The 27,076-nt window shown below is 37.2% G+C and overlaps 1 protein-coding gene across 3 annotated transcripts in view; it reads right to left on the bottom strand.

Annotated features, from left to right (window-relative positions):
• ITGA1 (integrin subunit alpha 1) overlaps nt 1–27,076 on the bottom strand; it is a 96,155-nt gene that overhangs the window by 31,475 nt on the left and 37,604 nt on the right. For all 3 annotated transcript variants that reach the window (XM_035310614.1, XM_035310613.1, XM_035310615.1), the window contains 15 exons: nt 25,070–25,218; nt 21,864–22,014; nt 19,319–19,484; nt 13,011–13,084; nt 11,269–11,413; nt 9,950–10,092; nt 8,503–8,646; nt 6,807–7,061; nt 6,276–6,406; nt 3,538–3,701; nt 3,209–3,345; nt 2,122–2,232; nt 1,466–1,551; nt 1,124–1,259; nt 150–230 (listed from right to left, as the gene is read on the bottom strand). In XM_035310614.1, coding sequence (XP_035166505.1) covers nt 150–230; nt 1,124–1,259; nt 1,466–1,551; nt 2,122–2,232; nt 3,209–3,345; nt 3,538–3,701; nt 6,276–6,406; nt 6,807–7,061; nt 8,503–8,646; nt 9,950–10,092; nt 11,269–11,413; nt 13,011–13,084; nt 19,319–19,484; nt 21,864–22,014; nt 25,070–25,218 — 2,073 coding nt within the window. The remainder of the gene's footprint in view (nt 1–149; nt 231–1,123; nt 1,260–1,465; nt 1,552–2,121; nt 2,233–3,208; nt 3,346–3,537; nt 3,702–6,275; nt 6,407–6,806; nt 7,062–8,502; nt 8,647–9,949; nt 10,093–11,268; nt 11,414–13,010; nt 13,085–19,318; nt 19,485–21,863; nt 22,015–25,069; nt 25,219–27,076) is intronic.

Here is a 27,076-nt window from a genome sequence, read left to right as displayed (position 1 = left end):
AGAAATTCATGTCAAAGACAGCTTAGGAAATGTGCATAGACAGGCTTTTGGGTAAACGCAAGACAAAAGAAATTCAGAAGTGATAGCATTTGGCCTGGCCTTAGGATAACATGAAGCAAGGAAATTGTGCATGTGGGAGAAATTTTTACCTCTTCTGCAGTTTTTAAAAATGGATATCCCACTTTACAGGTGATGTTGTGATTAGATTCACAACTATCTTTCTGTATATCCTAAAAAAAAGAAGAAAATGAAATTATCACCATATGCAAACTCCTAAATTTTGACTAAGCATCAAGGGGCTATAAAACATATATAGCATTGTCATTTTTCATTATTAAAACATCATCACAGTCAAAGCCTTAATTGAGCTGGGACAGAATCTGGAGGACAACTTCTGCAAAACAATTTCCACATTGGAACATCTGCATCAAATAGTTTTCAATATTGAACTTTAGTTCTTATTATATACAAGCTGAACATTATCCAAATTAGTCATGGGGTCTAACAGGTCAACACGGAAATAAGTACACAGGTTTTACATATAGTTTTTTAAAGGTATTCCTAACTTAGCAATGAAAACGTCATTCAGCTGTCAGCTGACTTCTCTCAGTGTGCAACATCTGGACTGCTGACTGAAAAAAAACTTCTCAAATGATTTCCACCTGAGCTATGGTGAATTCATAGCTTCTACTGAGGAATGCAGAAGCAGATAGCTTGAAGATGCTATCTGAAGCTGTGATAAGGCAAGCATTAATTATGCCTCCCTACCAAGACAGCACAAAAGGAGAATTCTGGAGGCAGAGGAGTCATTCTGATGAATAATGAGGCATTTCTGGGCCTAGAGAGAGATGTAGAGATGATTCATGATTCTGACGTTCATCTGAGATGCAGCCACTAACTGTCTAAGGGGCCTTGTGAAATGTGTCAGTCATTAACAGAGGTTTATGCCACAGTCAAGTCAAAATAAATGCATTCTTTTAGAGGTATAAGCAAGGACAGCACTCTCAATGAATCTTTTTACAATCAACTGAGATGGTGTCAGAAGAGTGAAATTAAGTCTTGGTACAAAGACTTCCTTAGATCTCCCTAGCAATAAGTTACGAAAAATGTGAAAAATTCCTACCTCAATGCCAGCAAAAATAATATTTGGAGAATACTGGACCAAAGCTCTGGTATTATAGGCACTGTCTTTTTTATTCTTGATAGAGAGCTGGATGGTGAACTTATCATTGCGTGACTTTACAATGAATGGAGAAGAGCTGTAAAATAAAGTACGATTGTTAGACATGTTAAATTTTGGATATGTTCTTAAAAATAGAAAGGAACATCTTTCAGTGTCCAGACTCTACATAGTTTCTGATTTGAAAATTATACCACAGCTCTATTTTACCAGACTAAAGATATTATAATTGACATACAAATTTTGTACAAATGTCAAGCAATACAATAAACCCAGTGTAGTTACCTGTCTCCAGCTATGCTTGCTTTTACATTCAGAACAAGATCTGAAATGCATTTATTTTTGGCTCCACAATCTTTTGTGAAAGGAATCTGCAACAATAGTATTTTTATTCTCAATTTTATTATATTGATTATTAATATTAAATACTTGCATTTTATTTCCTTATCTAATTTTATATTAGGTCTTCTGTCTGACAATCAAAGAAGTATTCCCTAATGTTAATCAGTTCAACATGCCAATATCCTGTAAAACGTGCAGGTAAAACATAACTTTCCTACTTATTCTGTTATAAGTGAATCATCTAGGTCAGAAAAAGAAACAATAGTAAAAGCATAAATGATGCCAAGCACCACCAAAATATGTGACTCATATTCCCCTGCTCAATCTATGTTAAAAAAAAAAAAAAAAAAAAAAAAAAAAAAAGACAATAAAATTGCTTGTACTCTTCTATCTTCAGTTAACCCTGGACAGCTATAAAACCACAGGCTGGTTCCAAAGCTCATTCACTCCTGAAGATTCATTTAGAGTAAACATCTTCTGGACAGGCTTAACAACCCTCCCTCTTTAGTCAATTTGTGGACAATACTTTCAGGTCTTGTGTGGGCTATGAATTTTACTTTAAATATTTTGCTTATTAATACAGAATATTGCTGACTTACATATTCAGATATTGAATTTGGCAGATTGCTGTCAAGAACAGGTCCACTCTCTGGATCAGAAAAATTGAACTCCAGCAAAACCTTTACAGAGTCCTGAAAATCAGGTTTATCCTAGAGCATAAAGAAAACAAAATTGCTGTTATGAACATTCACATTAATATCTCAGCCAGTAAAGGAGGATATAAAAAGCAAACCAAATGCTAAGGTAAAATATTTTTCAGTCACACTTCATCCTTGTTAGAGAAGCATTTGAATGTTCACAATACATTTAATGTACAAGCCAGTCCTTATAAATACCCAGTAATGATTTTGTGTATCTCAGCTTGTCATAAAAATGTCACATAGCCAGAGCATTTCCAACACAGTTGCATTAAAGAATGTGTCAGAAATGTCAAGAAGTACACTTTCCTTTGTAGTTGTGTTTAAAAAATCAGTAAGACAAACAGCAGTCATATCATGTTATCTGAAGTCAAACTGAGACCTGCTGCTAGGAAACGTATTGCATTTATCATTAGATTTGAATTATGATACAACTGTGAAGTTGCTAAATGTTTCAAATGTGGGGAGCTTATAATATACACCTCTATTCACTCTTTGTATTAGTTATAATCTGAGCAATTTCATCCTCATAGTTGCTAATTACATTTCTACCTTTACGGTGAATTAGTATTCTCTATGCCAAACTTAATTTAGGAGTTTTTGATTACTTTTTAATTAGAAATAGCAGCAATATGCAAATTAAAATTCCAGCCCACATACTCCTGCAGAGTTTTGAATACACCTGAACTATTAACAAGTTTAACCTGCTTAATTCAACTAAATATGTTATGCTTTTTCTTAAGACACACCCATAATAGAGAGACAAAGGTAAACAGACCACATAAAGAAGTAAATAGTTCATACCTATACACATATATATGTATACATAAAAAGAGTAAATATATAAATAGTAAATGCATTTTATGTACTCTTTTAAGATTAAATTTGGATAGTGATTTTTTTTTCCAATTTACAATTAACTGAATATATTTGGATCATTAGAATATCAACTTGAGAAAAATATAGCCACTTTAAATGATTTACTTGCCAACATGTAGAAGTTATGTTTAATACATTCTGACCCTTTGATAGTTATATTTTTTTGCATTTTCCTTTCATGGGTTTCTGTGAACAAGCTTCGAGATATTTGTCTTTGTGAGTCAAGAGTAATCCAATACTGCAGATCTGCAAAGGAAGTTGAGAATTAATATTCTGCAAAATTTTACCTCTACACATTCTTTTTTTCCCAGTATCATAAATATGCTTTGAATAGTAAATTTAAAAGAGAGTTGCATTCCATTTTGGGGGAAATAAATTAATGTGAGCATAATAGCTTTACAGTGGAAAGATTCCATAACTCAGTGCTTGTCTACTTACTTGATTCAAATATATCTTCCTTTGATTTTAGTCTGGTCTTAAAACAAATTGTGGCGTTTATACATATTGTTTTTCTTTTATTTATCTGACAATTTTGCTGTTGGATATTGATGCTTTTGGGTATAAACTGCATGGAAACATTTACTTCAGCCACATCACGAGACCTTAACAAACACACACAAACACAAAAAAAAAGAGACAAAGCACCTTGAAAATAATAGCAGCAACTTTTAAAACTTGTATTAATGAACTAATAAAATTTGCAACACTGAACATTAAAATACACATATATCACAATCTAAACAATTATTTTACTATACACTCTCTACATAGTACCAGTAAACAATACATTAAAGAGAAAGTGGTCAAAGGTGCTCTACGTGTTTCAGAATGGATAACAGATGACGGACTTTAAAATCATTTAAGCAACACTAAAGAGCTCTTCAGTCTCTTTTTAAAAGAGACTGACGGTCTCTCAAGTGCAATGACAAATGAACAAGTTATTACACAAGAGCTAGAGGGTAGTGTATCATGTTAGGTAGTGTGTTGATAAATGGGCTGAGGAATTTGCTGCACCTTTAACTCCCCTTTACACCCACCTGCAACGCCTCTACCTTTGCTTTGAGCCAGTTCCTTTTTGGCCTCAAGACACCGGCCTCAAGTATGTCACTGTACTAAATTAGGAAAAAATGTAGCTGGCAGAATAGCTTTCTTCAGATGTGTGATCTAAACATGACAGTGAAGGAGCAGATGAGTCCTACTACCAGAAAATGTAGGGACAGGGGCAGGTGTATGGCATTGGGCAGCTGGGAGGGAAAAGGCAGGAGCTGTGGCCACCAGCCAGTGGAACCCAGGCCCTGGGAACAGCAGTGCTTGCACAGCACGGACAGTCCTCACTCTTGCCCTTATCTCCTTCTCATGGTCATCTCTTGCTGGAAGGGCTCAGTTTTTCCTCTTCCTGGGTCACTTTAAACAGCAAAAGCTTTGATGCAGCTGCATGGTGACCAGGCTGAGGAACAGGTCAAAGTTAAAGAAACAAATAAGGAAAATAAAGGGTGGGAGGGGATGGGTGACCTTTGCTCCAGTTAGATGAGATTCTGGGCTAACTCATTGCACGGCTGCACAAACATTTGGAAGGAGAGCAGAAAGCAATGGTACTGCTCAGCCAGCACTGGTCCAGGTCAAGGAGAAAGCCAAACTTTTCTGTATAAAGAAGAATGTCTATGGCCCATGGCAAATATGAAGCAACAGAGATTAACTTAAGCTTGTATCAAAGAATTTTAAGCAAAATTATTTTACCTCACACTTACTATGGTTAGCTAGCTGAATGACTTGCTAAGCCCAACTGACCTAACCATGGAGCTTTTAAGCACCCTGGACTCTACAACACACTGAGAAAAAGAGGAATTTCTGTGGCATCCTTGCTCATCAGAAAGATATTTTAAAGAATTTAGATCTTTGGAACAGAGACTTTTGATGCTCTCATGCAAACTTGTGAATTCAATCCAATGCTAAAAAGACCAATAAATTATAGTAATATAAAGAACCAAAAGCTACTGTAAGCATTACAGACCAAATTGGAAGTGAAAAATATTTTTTTGCTAATATCAAGATTTAAAACAGATCAGATATCCATTGAAACAAATGGTAATAAACTTAAAGAAAATAAGCTCTCCCTGGACAAGTCTTTAAAGTCTTAATGTGAATATTGGGCATTTTTTGTATCAGAGATGCGTTATGAAGGATTCCCAGCTTTTATAAAAATACAGAGAGAACTTAACTGTCATTATCCTAAGTAAAATTTTAATAATGTCACCAAAATTAAGAACAGAAAACATAAATCAGGAAATATTATGAGATCAAAGTCCAGCTTATTTTTTTTTTTTCTGGAGGAATGTGTCCCATAACTCTTCAAATCCTGAAGTTAGTAATGCTGAGTTTCCTTCCTAATCATTGTACAGTTTCAGATCCTGATCCTACAAATACTTTGATGCATTCTCTTCTGTACTGAGATCTGCCCTACTAAAGTAGCAGAACAATGTGGAGAAGACAATGCAACAGGCAAAAAGGTAAAGGAGGAAAGGAGTGTAACACAGCACAACAGAATATATTTAAAGATTATTAATAGTTTCTGTGATGTTCTTCTATGTTAGGCTGTTCCTAGAAGTCAGGAAAACAAAATCAGAAAAATTACTTTGCTAAGGAGTCTTCTGTAAGATGTGAAATGAGATAAATTCTCTAAAAATCTCAAGTTTTTAGCTGAATTGTTTTACATCCTAACGTTGCATGGATTTTTGCTAAAAGGTGAGTAGGTCAAATGAGTTTTCTCAATGAACTCTTTACATTTGAAGCTGTCCTGCATATTGGTAATATAACAATATACAATATAGTGTATAAAAGAGAATGCTTTTTTTAAAAAAAAAAAAAAAATTCATTTTACTTAGTGCCATGAGTGGAATCAGTTTCTGTTTTGAATATGATGTAGCAGGACAGGGCCTTCATACTTGGCTAACAAGGTTTCTAAAACGTTCCTGTATTTATTACTACTATCTATTAACTTTTACATTTCCTCCAGAGAGACGTGAAACTATGAAGATTTACAGTCACTGTCAAAGTATGAGATTAAATCTGTTGAAACTTATATTCTCACAACAGTTGAAACTGTAGTGCATGCAAGTTACATAGATATGATAAGACAAATTATTTTCTAGCCTGACAGCTGCTGTGAGCATCCTTACCAGAAGAGGGCAGCCCCACCAAGGCCTCCAATAGTGACATCAATCAGCCCATCATCGTTTAAATCCATTTCTCCATGCACAGACTGACCAAAAAATTTCACTGTCTCCCCATCTCCACCTGATGCAATACGCTGTGAAAAGCATTAAGAGATTTGTTCAGTGCATACTGATGCATTTTATAAGAATATCCAAGGTGCATTTTTTGGCAGTTGGATGGCTTTTAAATTTTAAATGTTTTAAATTTTCTTTACAACACTCCTAAAAAGGTTACCATGGTAACCCACATAAACACATTATAAATTTTCAGAATTACAGAATACAGAGTATTTCAGAAGGTTTCTAACAAAAACATGCAAATATATTTTCTAGCAATGCTATAGTCAAATTTGGTTAAATCAGACAGTTTTAAAAGTACTGAACATTTTAAAACAGCCAAAGTCATAATTTGATTCTACATTGCAAAGACATGCAGAAACGGGAATTGTGCTGCATATTATAGCACCTGTCAACCTGTAAAGTTTTACTTCATACCTGTGTATATTTTTTATTGATTGTGTTGCCACGGCCATGATAAATATAAACAGCTCCCCGATGATCGTCCTCTAAGGGAGATCCAATTACAATGTCATTATATCCATCAAGGTTGAGGTCCTTCACTGCAGCAATGGCAGTCCCGAAGCGTGCACCACAAGGCTCATTCTTAAGCACTTTGCAGGTGTCATGTTTTAATGGCGAACAGCATGTTTGCTTTACAGGTTCGAGACTCATCTGATATTCAAACTTTGTCTGGGAAAGAACAGAACTAGAGTTTGTGGATCTCCATGAGCTATGCAGGTTTTCCATAGCTATGCAGGTTTTTAAGAGCTCTTGTACAGAAGACAAACTGGTGAGTTAAATAAAACAATTACATCCTATTCATAATGAATGAGAGCACTGAAGAAACTGATTCTATAACTATGCTATTTTTAAGCAGTGTTTGTGAAAGACCCTCGCTCCCTCTCTTTCTCCATCTAGATCTTTAAATATATGTTATGCTTATTCTTATGCAAAAGTTACGTGTTTACAGGAAAAGCATAGTTTTATAACAATATTTGGATGTTATTATAAGTAATGCTTAATGCTTAAGAAAGCATAAAGATTTCTTCCAAGGGCAGTCTTTTAATTTGAGAAGTAAGCCAAGTTTCTGATGAATCACAGATGGTAATACTGCTATTCCAGAACAAAGGAAAGGATTTGTCTTACATAGACTGAATTCTATCTTCAGCACACGCATACTGCATGGCTTCACATATGTACTCTTCTGGTGAATTGTGTCTAGTGTGCATGAATCCTAAACCAAAACCACACATATAGTATGGCATATAACCCATCTTTCCAAGAGATTCCCCAGGAGCTACGTATTAGAGATTAACTAGCAGCAAGCAGTTGCTGCACCTCCTTTTTTTTTGGAGATGGATAAAAGTAGTAACAGGAAAAACAAATTTCAAACCCTTGCATTATTAGAGGACACTGAATTCTTGTTTTCTTGCCAAATCTATTCACCCACCATCAATTTGTTGTTAGCAACATGCATGTAGAAACTGGAAGAGTTCCTTGTCAAACAGATCCAACCTCTTCAGACTCTTTTCCTGCTACAGTATTTTAGGAGACCATTGTTTCTAGGACCTACTTTGATAACTGTTACAACAATATACAGTGATGCTGGACCAAAAGAAGAGAAAAAAGACGAAAAAAAAGGAAAAAGTATATACAGACATTGGGAAGGAGGGACTTATGAAATTAAGAAAATCAGCTGTATCTGATATACTGCTTGATCTAGCTGTGACATGCTTAAAGCTCTTGAATGTAGGGGGTTTATCTCTGGGTTGAAAATTGAATCATAAAAACATTGAAACACTTAGTTTTAAGACAGATGAACCCTACTATTCTCTAGTGTGTAACAGCAGGAAGAAAATATGATAGAAAACTAATGTTATAATTTTTCATTTATTCCATATTGCAGTTTAGAGGATATAGTGCTTATCTATATAAAATACTCTATTAGAAAAAAAGTGAGAAGAAAGTTTTCAAAAAATATACAGTGCCATATTCTCTGTTGTCAAAAAACTGTTTCTCTGTTTTCAACTGGTCATCATCCCCAACTCAAAATTATCATATTTCATTAAAATAAGGATATGAAGACAGAAGGGAACACATTCTGTTCCTGGTCAATAAACATTATCCTTACCTTGTTCAGAGCATACACATACACTTTCCCCTGCTCCTCTTTTTCAGTTCCCATATACATAGGAGCTCCAACAAGAAGAAGGTCTGTAAAAGAGTCCCTGTTGATGTCAACTGTGGTAATAACACCTCCAAAGTATGAGCCAATCTGCAGAAAAATAGAAGGTATAAATCAGATGCAGAGTCAGTATCATGATGCTACAATTCCTACTGAGACACCTGTTTTACAACTGTCTTACAGTTGATTGCAACAATGACAAATATTACCATTATGCAGAAGTTTTCTTTGCTAACTAGAAGATCCTTCTGGTCTGCATGTTTTTGAAGCTTGTTTCTGCTTTAGGGTTCATTGTTAGATTTATTTAGTTATTTATTTACGGGTGGTCCATCCAACTTCCAACTTGGATTTGAAAAGTACAAAAGAGGCCTCTTATCTGCTAAGGAGATTGGAACCTCTCAGGAGAGACAGCATTTGAATAGACGTGTCTTGGGGAAGTTAGTCCCAGCGGTAATAAATAGAAAGAGAAATCAATGGTCATAGGCTCATGAGAGGAAAAAGGTAGGATGATAGATGAAAGTTCTTAGCTAGTGCAGGCACTATCCAAAATTCCCAGGTTGCTATTGAATGAAGAGGAACAAGATTTACACAAAGAGCTAGATTCACTCATAGTTTAGGCACAAGGTGTGGGATTCATCTGACATTTATTTTACAGCTAAGCTAGACACCCTTGATTTCCTTTACACTTAACATGAAAAGCAGTCCTTTCTAGTGCTGGATGCATCTTATTCAACACAAAATGCTTCAGGTAGGACAAATCACTCAAACCTTAAAAATGCCTTCTTTCCTTCATTGACTCTAAAAGTGTCCAAGATTGATTCGTTGAGCTGCAAACACCAGCTACCGAAGATGAATATTAGGTAACCTGAGCTGGTCTGAACGAAGCTTGTACTGCAGCCTGAAGAGGCTGGAGTAGGAAGGTCTTTCAACTTGTTTGTGCATTGTATTATACCTTTTATTATGTAGTTACATGATATTTTTTCCTGCACGAGCAGCTGCAACTGAATATAATGAGCAGCTGTTCAATACTTTATGGTATCCCAGCTGATGCTCACTCACAGAACCCTGCTTATCACACCTGTTTCTAGCCAATAGAGTACCCTTTCTATGCAGCAGACAGAAAATTGCCAGTGCAGAGATGGCTACAACCACTTTGACATCTGCAAAGACTTACCCCAAATAGAGAAGATTTCCAATGTTCTCTAACTACTGTAAGTCTACTTTCTATTACATATTACACCACAGCACCTAACTTTTAGTTCTGATCTTGTAACCTTTCTGATTATACCTTACAGTTTTATTTGCTTTTTTGATAGACTTTTGTCATTTAAATCATTATTTCTATGTTTCATGCCTTATTCCTCTCACATGTAAAACACGAACGCATACTTACTTGTTCTCCTTTTAACCTCTGAAGTACTTGCACCTCTTTTCCCTCCATTTTATAAATGATAACTTGGCCGGTGTGATTGTATCGAGGCTGTCCTGTTATATACAGCACACCTCCAGGTGTCAATGCTGAATTCACAGTATAGCCTAGGAAGCAGACAGAATTCAAGATGCAATATATACAGAAAGTATCAGGATAATTGCTGTGATTCAGAACCTTTTTAAGGCAAGGTTCTGCATAGAGATGTTTACACTTAATTGTGCTAGAGAGCAATAGCAGAGTCAAAGAAAAGGGCTGGATGTGTATTTGTCTACAGGTTCAGAGTCATGAACATCAGTGTGTCATTAAACCTGTTCACAGGCTGGCGAGTCTAAACTTCTGCAGAATTTTTTATAATGTTCACTTTGCTATTCTTACATAGTGTAAGAGAATGATGGCACAGATTAAATAACAGGTGAATAGCTGGTTGAAAAGAACAGTTGTCACTGGCTCACTGCCAAACTGATGGTGTCCAGGTGTGATTCTGGAGGCATTTTGAACCTAGCTCTGTTTAATATTAACAACAACAAAACAACTTGAGCGGAAAAAAGACTTACAAAATTTGCAGATAAATAAAAATTGCAGCATGGTTGCAAGTACTGTGGAGAATAGTGTCTAAATTTGAAGTGACCAAATTGGACATATAAAAAAATAGTTAATAGAGTCTGTAAAGAAGGGAAAAATGTACTAAGGGAAAAAGATTAAATGATTCTAGTGTTGACTCCTCATCATTGAGATGTGTATTACATGAGAGGAGGTAATGGAGAGCAAGCAGAGACAGGAATGAGCAAGGCCATTGGTTTTTGGTTGAAACGGCTCAGAGGAAAAGAAGAGCTTGCCAATATGTAAAAAAATATATAAAAAGAATGGCAGTAAACTCTTGTTCTTGTCCACCAAGAGAAATAAGATAGTTTAATTTTAAGCAAAGAAGATTTAGATTGGTTATTGTATCAAACTTTTTAAGTATGAAGGCAGAGAAAAATTTGAAAATGATGCTAGGGGAATCTTTGAAATCTCTGAACAGATCAGACATCTCTGCTGGAAAAAGTCTAGATACGTTTAGGGATGCAATTGTTTGGACTATTTTTTTGATGGTAGAAGTAGTGATTTTTTTTTTTTAAAGAACAACAGTATCATGCAAAAGACACATCCATAAATTATAAATTCTCCTAGGCCCCCAGAATATAAGGAAATACTCTGTAAGAGAATCTTTGTGAATGAGATTTTAAAGAGCACTTGTAGCATTTATCAACAAATTTTACAAGATGAGCTAATTTTCTTACCTAGATAGGCTGCAAGAGGTTCATTTTTTTCCGAAAATCTGTCACGGAAAGTGTCATTAGTTGGTATTGAAATACCACTGTCCTTCACCATGAGCACTGTACCATTCCAGTCATATGCTCCGACTGCCCCAAGCATAATCCAGTCCTTGTGCAGAGAAAAACAAAAGCCTTTTCTTTATGTGGATCATCTTCAGACATTCATTGATTGTGATGCCCACATTTAGGTAATGCTTTCTGTATACTTACAAGATTCACCCCTGCTTTTCTTACTAGATTATGGGCCCCACACAATCTCAGTATTTGTAAAAATGCAAAATTACAGAAAACAAAATAAAACAAAACAAAATCATGAACTGTTCAGGAAAAGTATCTATTCATGAAACATAGCTCCTACAACTTCAGCCCACTGAGACACACAGCACAGAGAGATGAAAGAGATTTAGCGAAGGTAATCAGAGAATACCACACCTAAATAGAGTCCACAGATAAACTTTCAGAAAGTTAAACCATTCTCTGTTGAACCTGTGACTATCTGAAAAGTGCTTTTTGACAATGACAAATGCTTTGCTGACCTTTCTTGCCTGAAGGGATGAATGTAGTCTTCTGGATAAAAGAGATACCAGATGCCCTGAGTCTGTAAAGGTAGCAAGGTCTGAGGGCCATCTTCTGAAGTGAGGTTCTGATGACAATAGGTCAGTTCTTTGGTAACTTCAAGCATATGCTCTACCATATAGATAACCTGATAAATCTTTCTTGGGTTGACTAACACCTGCTTCTAAGGTATAATACATCATCTTAAGTATAGTATATGATTTCATAGTGCAGAGAGTGAAAATGGATGGATATTATTTATGCAAAAATGTGTTTATGTTAAATTTCACTGAAGGTCATTTATTATTTGTTTTACCAGTGATATGCTGAGCCATATGCAGCCATACTGAAAGTTTTCCTATGCATGTCAGTTTGTCTTGGACTGCTCAGAGTCTGCTCAGTTCAGATAGTTTCCTGTTGTGGTCTTTTCAACTGTCACTACTTTTTCACATCTTTAAAACGTATCTCTTCCAAGTTCCTTTGACCTTATGCTAAGATTCTATTTCAGTTGTGTACACTGAGCCTACCATCACAACGGGTACTTCTGATTTAAAAAAAAAAAAAAAAAAGAAAGAAAGAAAGAAAAGAAAAGATGTAGGGAGTCATTTTCTGCTAATAAATATTCTCAGGGATTTTTGCAACCCAGTTTAGTAAGAGTTTACCCCCTGAGAATTCATGTATTCAACGTATTAACAGAACTAAGAATATGCTGTGTTCCTGGTAATGGAGATAATACCCATTACAGCAATAAAATATATGTACAGGGTAAAACCACCACAATCCCTTACGTGTGTATCTTCTTGGCTACTTTTCACCAATGCAATACAAGAACAATTTATATATTAGTATTTGTAGAGAACAGTTTTATAGTTAACATATTATAGAATATTTTTCTGATAGAAAAATGCTATGGGAGTGTTAAATTTATAGTTCATGTGAAGATGGTACTTATTCTCTTATGCATTCATTGTTTATAATCATTCTTTAAATACATTTTACAAAACGCTAGATTACAGGAAACTCCAAAACATCTATCAGCAAACAAGTAACAGGACTGTACAATGAATTCTAAATACTTGTTCGAAATTCATGCCATCAGCAAAAGAAGTCTACTTTGCCAAAGTACTTCTATTTTCAAACAGCTTGTTTACCTGAGAATAATGAGCACTGAAACCAGCTTGAGACATTTCCATTTCAAATGAGGCTGCTTGCTGGTCTTTTGTTGCTATTAAACAGAAAAAAAAATAGAGAGAGAGAAAAAAAAAGTTTTAAAATAAATGAGTTTTAATCTGAAAAAAATCTGAATAGTGTAATGAAAATGCTCATATGATGGTAAAGGATAACATCATTAATATATCTTGCCATAGATTTTGATAATAAATATAGAAATTAAGATCTGTGTTGAATATTACCATTGAGTAGGAGAAAACGTTTCCATTTTAAGATCATGTCTCAGAACTTTTCCAAGAAATATTTCTGGGCTAAAACTGACCAGATTTGACCTCAGGCTGATGGTAAATATGTTTGGAATGTTTGATTAATATGGTTAAGCCATTTTCCACTTGAGCTAAGTGAACAATAAAACACCATCCATGTAGCCCTGGCCTACAAGCAAGTAAGAATTTGTAGGCAGCTGGTAGAACTTTAAATGAAAAACAGTTGATGTTTGTATGAACCTTTGTTAAAAACAACATAGGAAAATCTCACCCATCCAAGATTCATAAGCCTCAGGGAAGGACTTGGGAACTGTAATCCTTCCCAGAAAGTTACATGAAAATCTTTCTGTTTCTTCTTAAATGTCTGAATAAAAACTTATCAGGTGACAGTAGTACTGTATCTTTTTCAGGTAGTCATATGTTACTTATTAAATTCTGGTGGGCCTTCATAAGGTTGCTTTGCTCTCATTTACATGGGAAATATCAGAGAAGAGAAAAGTCTGACTTCTCCTCTACTTCAAAGCAATACTCAGTGACTATTGTCACTGTAAGCACCACAGATCAGGTAACTACATTCTGCATATTGATTCCTCCGTGAGAGCATGATATGGTAACAGGCAGCAGATGGGATCTATGAAATCTGTTCTGAGACTGCCACAGGAAAAGTACACAATTTTCTCCCAGATGAGTGCAGAGGCGAATCTCAAACAATGTGACTAAAACTGAGGCAAGCCACAGCTACATGAATTTCTGGCATCAGGACTACTAAACAATACTGAATTTCTGCTATTCGGCAACTAAACCACTGAGGTTGTTCACTTGGACATGATGCCTGCGCTAATTGTAGGGATTTATGGCTAGCCGTGAGAAGCAGACATGATCTCAAACACAAAATGTTTGACACACAAGCATAGGCCATCATGTTTCACAAGATGTAGCTGCTTTGCTATGTCTGAAAAAAATATGGTTCCTTTTAAGCATAAAACTCTTAAGTTACCCATTTGCTGATAAACAATATTTTTCAGTGGCAGCATTAATCATGCAATAAGAGATGCTCCTTAATGAGCTGAAAAAGGCGGGACTCTCACAGTTTCAGGCAGAGTACAATGCTAGTATTGTCAGTATGTGCAGTTCTGAATGCTGCTTAGATAATGGTCCCCAGTCTAACTTTCCATTAAGTTTCAAACTGCCAAGCATCCTACAAAAGATATTTTGTGAAAAAACATATGTGCCTGCCTACAGATTGGATGAAACATAAAAAAGCTGTTAAATCCAGAAGTCCATGCCATGAGACACAGAAGCATATGAAAAAGATTATGTGTAAAAACCGACTGGCTGTCAAGTGTGTTTTTTGTTGGATTTCATTTTTCAACTCTCAATTTTCTTTTGCATTTTTTAAGACAAAAACCAAAAAGAAAACAAGAAATCTAGAAGGCGAAAAAAATAAAATGTACTATTATACTAGTAGGAGACTTAAAACACATTCAGATACAGAATTGCAAGAATCAAGTTTCCTGTGACCTCCATGTTATGTGCAGAAATTTTTTACAGAAATTACAGAAACATTGCATGGGGTTAATTTAACTTTCAATAATACATAAATCCAATAAACTAGTTTGTCACAAGAAAGCTGTGTGGGACAGGAAACCATGGCTAAAGAATCAACAGAAATGGACTTATTCACCATCCCATAGCTCCAGGGACTTTAACTTCCTGGACATATTCTGGAAACACAGTACAGCCCTGAGGAAGCAGTCTAGGAGGTTCCTGGAGTGCATGAAGACAGCTTCCTGACTCAGCTGGTTAGTGAGCCTACCAGAGGGGGTGCCCCGCTAGACCTGCTGTACACATGACTGGTGGGAGATGTGGTGGTAGGGATCTGTCTTGGGCAGAGTGACCATGAAATTGTAGAGTCCTCTATTCTTGGTGAAGTCAGAAGGGGGCCAGTATAACTGCTATCTTGGACTTCCAGAGGGCAGACTTTGAACTGTTCAGGACACTAGGGAGGATCCCTTGGGAGTCAGTCCTGAAGGGCAGAGGGGTCCAGAAAGGCTGGAGGCTCCTCAAGAAGGAAGTCTTAAAGGTTCAGGAGCAGGCTGTGCCTGTGTGCTGTAAGATGGGCTGGCAGGGAAGAAGACTGGCATGAATGAACAAGGAACTTTTGCTGAGTGATTGGAAGAAAAAGAGAGTTTATGACCAGTGGGAGAAGGGGCAGGTAAGTTGAAGAGAGTACAAGGAAGTTGCCAGTGTATGCAGAGAATAAATCAGGAAGGCGAAAGCCCAGTACAAGCTCAACCAGGCCTCTGTGGTTGTTTAACAAAAAATGTTTTTTTATAAATATATTAACAGCAAGAGAATCTTCATCCCTTACTGGACGCAGGGGGGAACATGACTACTGAGGATAAGGGTGAGATTCTCAATGCCTTTTTCACGTCTCTCTGTACTAGCCAGACCACTTATCCTTGGAGTACTCAGCTTCCCAGCCTGGAAGTCTGGGATAGGAAGCAAAAGAACCCCACCCCCACAGTTCATGTGGAAACAGTTAGAGACCTGCTGCTCCACCTGGACTGTCACAAGTCCATGGGGTCCACATGGGATCCACCCAAAGATGCTGACGGAACTGGCTGATGTAATTGCTGGGCCATTTCCCATCATCTACCAGTTTTCATGGTCATCCAGGGAGGTCCCAGATGACTAGAGACTTGCTAATGTGGTGCCCATCTATAAGAAGGGTCGTAATGAGGACCTGGGGAATTATAGGCCTGTCAGCCTGACCTTGGTTCCAGAAAAGGTGATGGAACAGGTCATCTTGAATGCAATCACACAATGTATGCAGGACCACCAGGGAATCGGGCCCAGTCAGCATGGGTTCATGAAAGGCCATGGGTTTATGAAAGGCAAGTCCTGCCTGACCAACCTCATCTCCTTCTATGACTGTGTGCCCCACCTGATGGATGAGGGAAAGCCTGTTGATGTAGCCTACCTAGACTTCAGCAAGGCCTTTGACACCATCTCTTGTAGTATTCTCCTGGACAAGTTGGCAGCCCATGGCTTTGACAGGTACACGCTTTGCTGGTTAAAAACTGGTTGGATGGCTGGGCTGAGGGAGTGGTGAATGCAGTGAAATCCAGCTGTTGACCGACCCCCCCAGGGGTCAGTGTTGGGGCCCATCCTTTTTAATATCTTTATTGATGATTTGGATGAGGGAATTGAGTGCACCCTCAGTAAGTTTGTAGATGACACCAAGCTTGGGGGAAGTATCGATCTGCTGGAGGGTAGGAAGGCCCAGCAGAGGGACCTGGACAGGATGGGTCAATGGGCAGAGGCCAATGGGATGGATGAGGTTCAACATGGATAAGTGCTGGGTCCTGCACTTTGGCCACAACAACCCCATGCAGCACTACAGGCTTGGGGCAGACTGGCTTAAAAGCTGTGCAGAGGAAAAGCATCTGGGGCTGCTGATTGGTGCTTGCCTGAACATTAGTGGGCAGTGTGCCCAGATGGCCAAGAAGGCCAAGGGCTTGTATCAGGAATAATGTAACCAGCAGTACCAGGGAGGTGGTCCCTTTGTGCCTTCCCCTTGTATTCTGCTCTGGTAAGCCTGCACCTCGAGTACTGCGTTCAGTTTTGGGACCCTCAGTATAAGAAGGACATTGAGGCCCTGGAGTGTGTCCAAAGAAGGGTTAAGAAGCTGGTGAAGGACCTGGAACACAAGTCCTGTGAGGAGCGATGCAGGGAACTGGGGTTGTTTAGTCTGGAGAAGAGAAGGCTCAGGGGAGACCTTATTGCTCTCTACAATGACCTGAAAGGAAGTTGCAGGGAGTTGGGGGTCAGCCTCTTCTCACAGGTAACTAACAATAGTACTTAGAAGGAATGGCCTCAAGTTGTGCCAGGGGAAGTTCCGGTTGGAAATTAGGAGACATTTCTTCTAAGAAAAAGTAGTCAGGCATTGGAACGGGTTGTACAGGGAGGTGGTGGAGTCACTCACTGTCCCTGGGGGTGTTTAAGGAAAGGTTGGACGTGGTACCTAGGGACACGGTGTAGTGGGTGATACTGGTGGTAGGGTGCTGGTTGGATCAGATGATCCTGAAGGTCTTTTCCAACCTTAATTATTCTAAAGTTCATCAGAACAATTCAGCCTTGCTGTGCTTTGCCATAAAGCTAATATCATAGTCCAGTTTTCATTCTGACTTTGCTTGTGGCCAGATTATGCTATTTCTGAAGCTTTCACAAGTGTAGGAGGGGGCATAATTTCTTGTCTCACATTACAGGTGTCTTACATAGAAATCTTGGCACAGACTGAAGTCCAAGTGAAGATGTGAAAACCAAGAAACCTTTTGGGTGTGGTGAAATTACCTAGCTCAGCTCTCGCTGTGTGGATGAACATATTTTCTGTTTGCTTGTTTTGGATATTTATATTTTGTAAAAGCATCAAGTCTATCTAAAAATAAAAATTGAAAATAAAGCAAATATCCAGGCACAAATATCCAAATGGTTTATGCTAAAATTTTACGTTAAATATAAATTACTCATATTTAAGAAGTAGATATTTGTTTCTGCAAAGAAACTTTTTTTTTTAAGTTCTTTTGCAAGAACTTAAAGCTGAATTCAAGTAGTACTGTAGAATTTGCTGATACTTAGAAAAGGTGCAATATACTGGAAGTACCACATTATTGAAGGAGTTGTGTATATCACATAAACAGATAACACTTCTGCAATTTAATCAAACAGATTTATCATCATGTACGTAACTATATTTATTTGGACATTTTATTAAGCTACTAAACTTGTTTAATTTTCAAATGTTTTGCAATTTTTTTTTCCTTATGATTAGAGAAATGAATTACTAGTGTCAATGGAAGGGTTAGAACCCATTGTACAAATCATTCTCCATCAGCAAAAAGTATTTAATTTCTGTTTGTATAACTGTTTTGTAATTCAAAGTGAATTCTTTATACTAAGCAGGGATTTAGCAAAAGAGCTCTTATTCTATGAATTTTAAAGTATTCAATAAGCTTCAGTAAGATAAACTTTGGTTTTTAGAGAGATTAAATACTTCTCAATAATTATTTTTTTTATAAGTGATGAAACAAAGTCTTCAAAAAAGAAAAAAGGTAAGATTATATTAAACGGAAAAAAATAGCAGCAGTCAGCTGAAGATAGTAATATCTACTCACACTAAATGAATGATACACTAACAAAATACTTAAATGTCTGAGGAACATAACTCCAGTTTAAAAAGCTTTAAAATAAACTCTCATATTTGTATTAGTTTCTTGACATTTAACTCCATGTTATCTTTTGTTCCAGCTATAAACTATACTTTTCCTGCTACTTGTAAGCTGAGATGTTGAAAAAAATAAGTCAAAACGGATGTTATATCTGTGTGACAGTAAGTCCTTCAGTGTTGGCCAATATAATTTATAACTAATAAACTGTCTTCTGTTACAAGTACTGAGCTTGAAACAAACAGAGTTGGATGGTGTTGCCTAATTTGGATGGAAAATGTAAGCAGACATTAGGAGATGATGACTTTTCTCTACTAAAATCGGATCAACACAAACATTTCCAAATAAAAAAATATTTCTTGCCAACTCTATACACCAAGTCAGTGATAACATGTACAGCAAAGTAGCATGTTGTAGTTAATAAGTATCAAGAGAACTTAAAGGTATAGGCAGACAAACATATGACTGTGGGTTAGTTTAGGACATGCTCTTACAATACTCTTTTACATAATGGAAGTCATCTTTGCATTCACCCAGTGATAAAGTGGTAATAGTCTACAGTGACCATTCTTACTCTTCTAGGCTACTATTCCTATCTGTTCTGCATCTGAATGCATCTTCACATCATTATCTATATTTTTGATGTCTACTGATCTTTACAATCAGCATGAAAAAATACATGTATAATGCATTTTATGCAGCACAATACATTGCAAAGGAAGACAGAAGCAGGTGGTCTTGTGTTTGCTTCATTTTTAATGCAGGCATAAAGTAAAATTTTAAATAGTGTCATACCTTCCAGGGCAAATATTCTCTCTCCAAGTGCTTCAACAATAGTTAGAAGAGCCAATTCATCAGAGACATTAAAGAAATGCTTTTCGGTAGGCTTACTGGCAATTGATTTTATTTCTTCTACAAATTTCTCAGTACTTAAATTTCCTCTGCTGTAGCTGCCAAGAATCTAAAGAGAAAAAAAAAAAAAAAAAAAGAAGAAAAAACTCAAGGGTAAGTTTTAAATCCTATTTTTAAAGATACCTTTAAGGTAGGTTGTCAGAAAATACTGGAAAATCATATCTAACCTTAATTGTTCTGTTAAAACCTCCCTCAAATTACTAGTCTTGGTTGATTAAAAACAAGAATAGAACAGTAGGTGGGGGGACTCAGTTTTTTTCTGAAAGTACCAACAATAGTGAGCAATGCAACTGTATGGTTTAATGTCTGCTATCCTAAACTGCCCCTTTTTTTTTTCTTCACAAAATTCTAATGATTAGTTGAAGTAGAGCTTCATTTAGAAAACAAACAAAAAGCCATCCCAAACAGAATACACAATTGCATTAACTCCCACACTCCCTCCCTCATAACATAGTTGCAGATGCCCATACAGTGTGCTGTGCTATATGCACTTGTAGCTAGGACAGCAGTGGTATCACACCAGTGTTGCATCTGCTGCTGAGCAGTGCTGGCACAGCATCAGGACTCTCTCTGACCCTCCTAGGGCGTGGGCAAAAAAGTGAAAAAGAAACATCAGCAGGGCAGCTGACCTAAACCAACCAAAGGGATATTCCATACCATATGATGTCACACTCAGCAATAAAAGGTGGAAAAAGGAAGAAGAGGGGAGGGGTGCGCTCTCGTTGCAAAAATGTCTGTCCTCCTCCTGAACACTGGCTACGTGCGTTGAAGCCTGGCTTAAAGGACGTGGTCAAGCATCGCTCATTTGTGGGAAGTAGAGAGTAATTTCTTTCCTCTGCACTTCCACATAGCCTTTACTTTTTTTTTTTTCCTTTGGTTGTTGTTGTTGTTTTTCCCTTTCCCCCTCCCTTTTTCCTCTTTCCCTTTTTTCCCTTTAGTTAAATTGTTTAATTAATAATAATATTTCCATACTATTTTTTTCCCTTTAATTGAATTATCCTTATCTCAACCCGTGAGTTGTTCTTTCCTTTACTTCTTCCCCTCCTCATCTAAGGAGGGGGAGTGAGAGAGCAGTTCAGCTGCTTAGCACGGTACAGTCACCGCAATAGTATATGAGCAATTAATGACATGCTAACTTAGGTATAGACTAGTTTTTTTGTTATGTCCAAATTTGCCCTGTAAATGCACACACCACCACCACTTGCATTCCGCATCATGGTACAAGTCTTCAGTCCACAGTTTTAATATTGCTGCTGTAAAAACTCAGGATGTCTTAAAATGGGGAAACACATTTTTCCAATTTCCAGACCAACATTTATTTTTCAAGAGGAAAAAACAAACAAACAAACAAAAAAAAACATTCTGCATGCTTACTTGCTTTGGGAGGGGAACCAAAACCAAATTTCCAGGTTCTAGCACTGCTGGACATGGAAGCAATTCAAATTTGGTTCTAGGCAAATATTTTATTGCTAAAAAATATTGAAGATTCAGCAAGGACTTTTTCTTTAATGCTCTCCATCTTTATGAGGGAAACTACTGAAAATGTGGTTCATTTGTGATTCAACTTCAGTTTTATAACTTTCTTTAAAGATAACATTTTTATTTAAAATGCTTGGTTCTATACTTCATTGAATTGATACTTAAGCAAGTAGCAAGCTTTTTCATCATCTGGTAATAATATTTCTGGAAGATATTGTTTAAGGTATGAAGGGAAAATGAAAAACATACTACATTCATTTTTGGAACTGGAAATTGAACTGTATTCAAAACCTGAGGGTATTGTAAAATAGGTTGATCTTGTTAGAAAACAGAGAGATAGGGACAGAGAAGAAACAATCCAATGTACCTTAAATATTAATAAGAAAAACCAGATTATTCCGGTATAGAATATACAAATACAGTAGTTTACACCAAATGCATCATTAATTTTTTCTTGTCACTCTGGGTTATCTAACCTCCATCATGTTCATACTCCCATTCATCTAAGTTTACTCAACATGAAAATGACAACTTTAGTATCCCAGCACACAGAACAGATATAATACACCATGATTCATTTATAGTTTACTTGTTTACTGTTTTTTTTTCTTTCTAAGTGGATAACGTGTCTGTAGAAATTGCTCAGATTTGAATGAATCCACTCTGTTCACTGTTCCTCTTAACTAGAAAGATTACATTTTATACTGCCCCTCAAATTCTTTATCTTTTATTTTCACAAACAAACCTCTCAAGATACACGGCTTTTTGATGTGCTTTAATATCAGAAAACAAATATATTTTTTTCATTTTTTCTTTTTTTGCCTGTGAAATTACAGTATTTTCATAAAGATTCTTTGATGTGAACTGTTAAAATAGACATTTAAACAGACATTTGGAAGACAAAACTTGCCTATAAGATTTGTAATATTTCCCATTACATTTCACTTACAGCAATAGCAAATCTTTGAATGTTTTCATCTTCACAGCTATCAATCACTTCTTTCAATCTGTAGTTATCATGTGATTCTCCATCAGTCACAATAACCATTACTTTTTGTACTCCTCTTCGTGCACCATGAGCCTCAGTAAAAGCCTCTTCCCTAAAAGGAGCATAAAGGGTTTAGAGAAAAGCAAGGTCAGCATTTAGCACACACATAATTTCTGCATTGTCAACCCTAAGCTAAAATACTTTACATTAATGAGAATATAGGAAAGGGAAATTAATATTAACCAGGAACAAATACAAAAACAACAATTGGAACTTGCATGACAGTTTAGAGCCAAAGAATTTCACAAGCATTCATTCATTATTATTTCATTTGGCTGTGACAGAAGAAAACAATGCTGAATGGTGAAGAATTCTTTTTCTATCCAAATAAACTTCCAGCACCTTAAAACAGTTTTGTCACCTTAAAAACAAACAAACAAAATCCCACCACCAATCAACACCCCTCCCCCAAAATCCACACACTAAAAAAAAATATTTCCACTCTACAGCAGCACTTCTAGTGGTCAAAGTATTTATTCAGTTATCAGCACCTCTACACATGCACAGCAAAACTGGGTATTGCAGATATGTAAGAAGTCATCTGCAAGTGAGTGACGGTGGCAGGGGTGACCCTTTGAATCCACAGCTGTAGGTGGGGAAAAGGACACTTAGGTTCTGGGGAGCTGCTCATGCAGGCTGGGCATGGCTTCATTCTGCATGCAACCAGGAAAGGAAAGGCTGAGTTGGGGTTCTGGAGAAGACGGAAGGAAGCAAAGCTTCCTCATTTTAGAGAAATACCACAGAACTCTATATAATAGTGGCCACATGGGTAAAAGCTAAGATCCACCTCTGACAGTGGCCTTAAGTAGAAGTGTAGGAAGACTGCAAGAACTGAGGAAGCTTTGCTGTTATTTCCTGTATATACAAGCCTGCAATGGTTTCCGGTGCCCAGGGACATTCTGAACCACATGTGGTTTCTGCATATTTGGTAATCCTCAACTGGTTCTGCTTTCATGAACTTATTCAGACTCTCTTGAACCTCTACTTGTATCTAAGAATTTATCTAACTTTACTTATGAAGATGTAACAATTCTGTTATCTTTAAAACATGGTATCAACTGAGCTTCAGTCAGATAATCAAATAGTTCACCAGGAAGATGTTTAACATTTTAATTAGATGGTTGTTTGGAAAAGGAGAAAGCATTCATTTATGGAATAAAGTCATGCAGCCATCCCAGGAAAAATAGTAGTAGAGAGAAAAGGTATGAAAGGTTTAGCAATGCATATCATTACTATATTTGTGTATGTCAATGAGGTCCACTCTTAGGTAAACTTTTGTGCCAAAACTCTCTGAGGAAACACTTTTCTTGAAATGGACAGCAAACTAATGGCAAATATTGCCTATTTAAGCAAGTAGTTTCTACTGTTTGCTCAGTAATGATCTGAGTAAGTGAAGAACCAGAACAACATTGTATGTTTTCAGAATGTCTCTCAATGTCTTCTATTCTAATTGTATTGTTTTGTTATCTTTCAGATCTGATCACCTGGTCATAACCAGGTCTGATGGGCTAGGAGTGGAAATGGATAACTGCTTGCTTCTTTCATATGGTAATTTGATTTTGCATTTACTGTCTATTTTAAGAGAGTCAGGTTTTATTTTTCTCTTAAAATAAGTAATTCTAAGTAACAATAGTAATACAACAGATCCAATACAGGCATCAGGTCTGTATTGGGAATGGTATTACTTAACATCTTTGCTGGTGACATGTGGACAGTGGGATCGAGCACACCCTCAACAAGTTTGCTGGTAACACCAAACTGTGTGGTGTGGCCGACAAACTGGAGGGAAGGGATGCCATCCAGAGGGACCTCAACAAGCTTGAGAGGTGGGCCTGTGAGAACCTCATGAAGTTCAACAAGGCCAAGTTCAAGGTCATGCATTTGGGTTGGAGCAATCCCAAACATGAATTGCTGGGCAATGAATGGATTATAAACAGCCTGCAGAGGACTTGGGAGTACTGGTGGACAAAAAAGTGAATGTGAGCCAGCAGTACACACTTGCAGCTCTGAAAGTCAGCTGTATCCTGGGCTGCATCAAGAGCAGTAAGGATAGAAAGTTGAGCAAAGTGATTCACCCCCACTTCATTCTTATGAGACTCCACATGGAGCACTGCATTCAGCTTTGGCGCCCCCAGCAGAAGGACATGGAGCTGTTGGAGCAAGTCCAGAGGAGGGCCACGAGGATGATCAAAGAGCTGAAGCACTTCTCTTACAAAGTCAGTCTGAGAGAGTTGGGACTGTATAGCCTAGAGAGGAAATGTATTTGGGATTTTTTACAGTGGCCTTCCAGGACTTAAAGGAGGTCTACAAGAAAGATGGGGATGTGAATGTAGTAGTAGGACAAGGGGTAATGGCTTTAAACTAGAAGAGGGCAGATTTAGATCGGATACATGGAAGAAATTCTTCACTGTGAGGGTGATGAGTCACTGGAACAGGCTGTCCAGAGAAGCTGTGGATGTCCCATCCCTGGAAGTGTATAAGGCAAGGTTGCGTGGGGCTTTGAGCAACCTGGTCTAGTGGTAGGTGTGTCCCTGCCTCTGGCGGGTGATTGGAACTAGATGATCCTTAAGGTTCCTTCAACCCAAACTGATCTATAAATCTATGATTTTTAATTTTCCAATGCACCAGTAGCTTCAAAAACTCAGATATGAAATTTCTAGTAATGTTGATAAATGTGGACTCAAATTGCGTAATAACCTCAACCTCAGAAGAAAAACGAATTAACACTAAAAAATTCTACTTTTTTCCCATTTCCTTTGAATAATGGAATCTCCTTGACACCTCTGTGTGAACAGTTCCTACCTGCTTTGTGTGGGCATCAAATACTTTAAATCTACTTTTCTTAGGACTACAGACTTGTTCCACATCTTTTTTCTTTCCCCATTTCCTCCATTCAAGAGACAGATGCCTTTCCAGTGTGCCATGTACAACTGCTGTAGAAATTGGATGGAGTATGTTTACCCAACCTCTTCCTAAATCTCATTCATGTAGCTAAAATGATGTCAGATGTCAGTCACATCAAATTTTTTATTTATAAAATCAGAACTATCACCTTAGCTGTTAATACTTGTTTCTACGTTATCCAGGACAATATTTTGAGAACATACCTTGCCGTATCTATTCCAAGGGCTGTCATAGTTTGTGTGCCACCTCTCTGGCGTATTCTTGTGGCTGCAGCCATCACTTCCTCTGTTGTTGAGTAAGTATTCAGGTAAAATTCGTGGACAACAGTCTGTCCATACTGAACAATTCCAACCTGAAACACACCATTCATAATAAAAATCAACGACTGTTAAAGAAAGAGCCTGTTCCACTTGCAGTGATGTAAATTCTCATCTGTACTTAAACCCAGGAAAAAAATGAACACTGTATTTTGCCTAGATATGAAATACCTATTAGCTTTTGAGCAAGACTGGCTAGAAAATGGTCAATTTCAGTGAAATGTCTTTACGTTTTTTAAGTTGTTTTTGTATAAAAAAAATGGAGTAAGTGAAAAGCGGGTTCAACTCTTAGCTTTTCCTGACTTGAGATAATCTGAGCTGCAGCTCTGCTCAACTCCTGGCCAAGGCAGACCGATACCCTAACCATCAGTCATGACTTTTCAAAAAAGATTTCCTTAAAGCATAAGAAACTGTGTTTCACAACTGTTATCTTCATCCAAATATAGTGCTCTTAAAACCAGTAGACTATTTACCCTAGAAACAACACTGCGTTGACAAATTTAGGCTCTTGGGGCATGAGGAAGACCTAAGACCTAAGTATAAGTTATATTGATGAAGATAGTCGGGCAGTCCAGGACATGGCCATTCTCCAGCAGGAGGTAGGCCAGAGTAATACCTCTGACAAGTGCCTGAGGGGAGAACATAAAATGATGGCTCCTGGAATGTTTGGATGATGGAATGACTCAAGATGACCTCACACGGGCAATTCTTTGTGTGAAAAATCAACACATGGGATTGAAACCCAACCACAAATGCCTGAGGGAACCTGCTGCAAAAACAAAATGCAAAATGAAAAGAAGATGAGCAATATTCTTAAATACTAATTAATATCTCTCATTCATTTCTGTCACTTTTAATGTTTTGGCAGGTACTTGACAGCATTTATTGGGAAGAATCCACACAATGTTCCATTAGTATATTTCAATTTTATGTTACACATGGCAATTTATAGGTGTTATTTAGGATAATGCAGTGTTACATGGCATATTTATGCCTCACTCATCTATTATTAAAAGCACTCTAGCATTTAGGTTCTGAGGATCAATAAGATCTCTGGGATGTTTATGCCATCATATTATTTTAGAGGTGGCTTAGTACGTACTTTGCAATTGCTTTATAGGTGCTTTTTGAGCTACTTTTATAGCCTGTCAGATTACACACGTTTGTTTGCTGGCATTCATTTAAATACATTACTTATATTTAAACCAAAAGGGTGACTTGTAGCAGAAGAGCAGATTTGGACAAATATTCGATACTAAACATTGATATCATGATCACTATGAAGAGCTAGCTACGTAACATAATGGGACAATGACCGTCTCTGGAGGTGTTCAAGGCCAGGTTGGATGGAGCTTTGGGCTACCTGGTCTGGTGTCCCTGCCTATGGCAGGGCGGCTGGAAATGGGTGATCTTTAAGGTCCCTTCCAACCCAAACCACTCTGCAATTCTATGATTCTATGATTCTACAACAATAAGTATAATGGTATGTGGTAGGAAAATCTATACCACTTACTTTCTGTAACCTTTTGAAAATACAATCAAATCTGGAAGAACCTATGTAGTTTCAAAGTTAGGACAAATTGCACTCTTTAACAATATTTTAATTCTCTCTCAGAGGCATGCCCTCCTCCACCAAGAGCAGCCAGAGGTTGAGCCTTCTCCTGGGCAGCAAGGCATTAATTTTGGGCGTGGATTACATCACACGCTGGGGCATGCACTGTATTACAACTTACAGCAACCTTGTGGCTCCAGCTGTATCCAACACTGAAGATGAAATTTTTAACCCTTTCCCTCCAAGGCAAGTATTTTGTGGCACGTATCTGTGAGAGATACACTCCGAGAGAACATGCTGTGATATTCCTGTTCTGTAGAAAATACTGTTAAATTAATGAT

This window comes from Oxyura jamaicensis, chromosome Z (genome assembly GCF_011077185.1).
Source record: "Oxyura jamaicensis isolate SHBP4307 breed ruddy duck chromosome Z, BPBGC_Ojam_1.0, whole genome shotgun sequence".
In the NCBI taxonomy this organism is placed as follows: domain Eukaryota; kingdom Metazoa; phylum Chordata; class Aves; order Anseriformes; family Anatidae; genus Oxyura; species Oxyura jamaicensis.
Note: the sequence above shows the minus strand (reverse complement) of the source record. Positions and strands in the feature narration are given on the sequence as shown.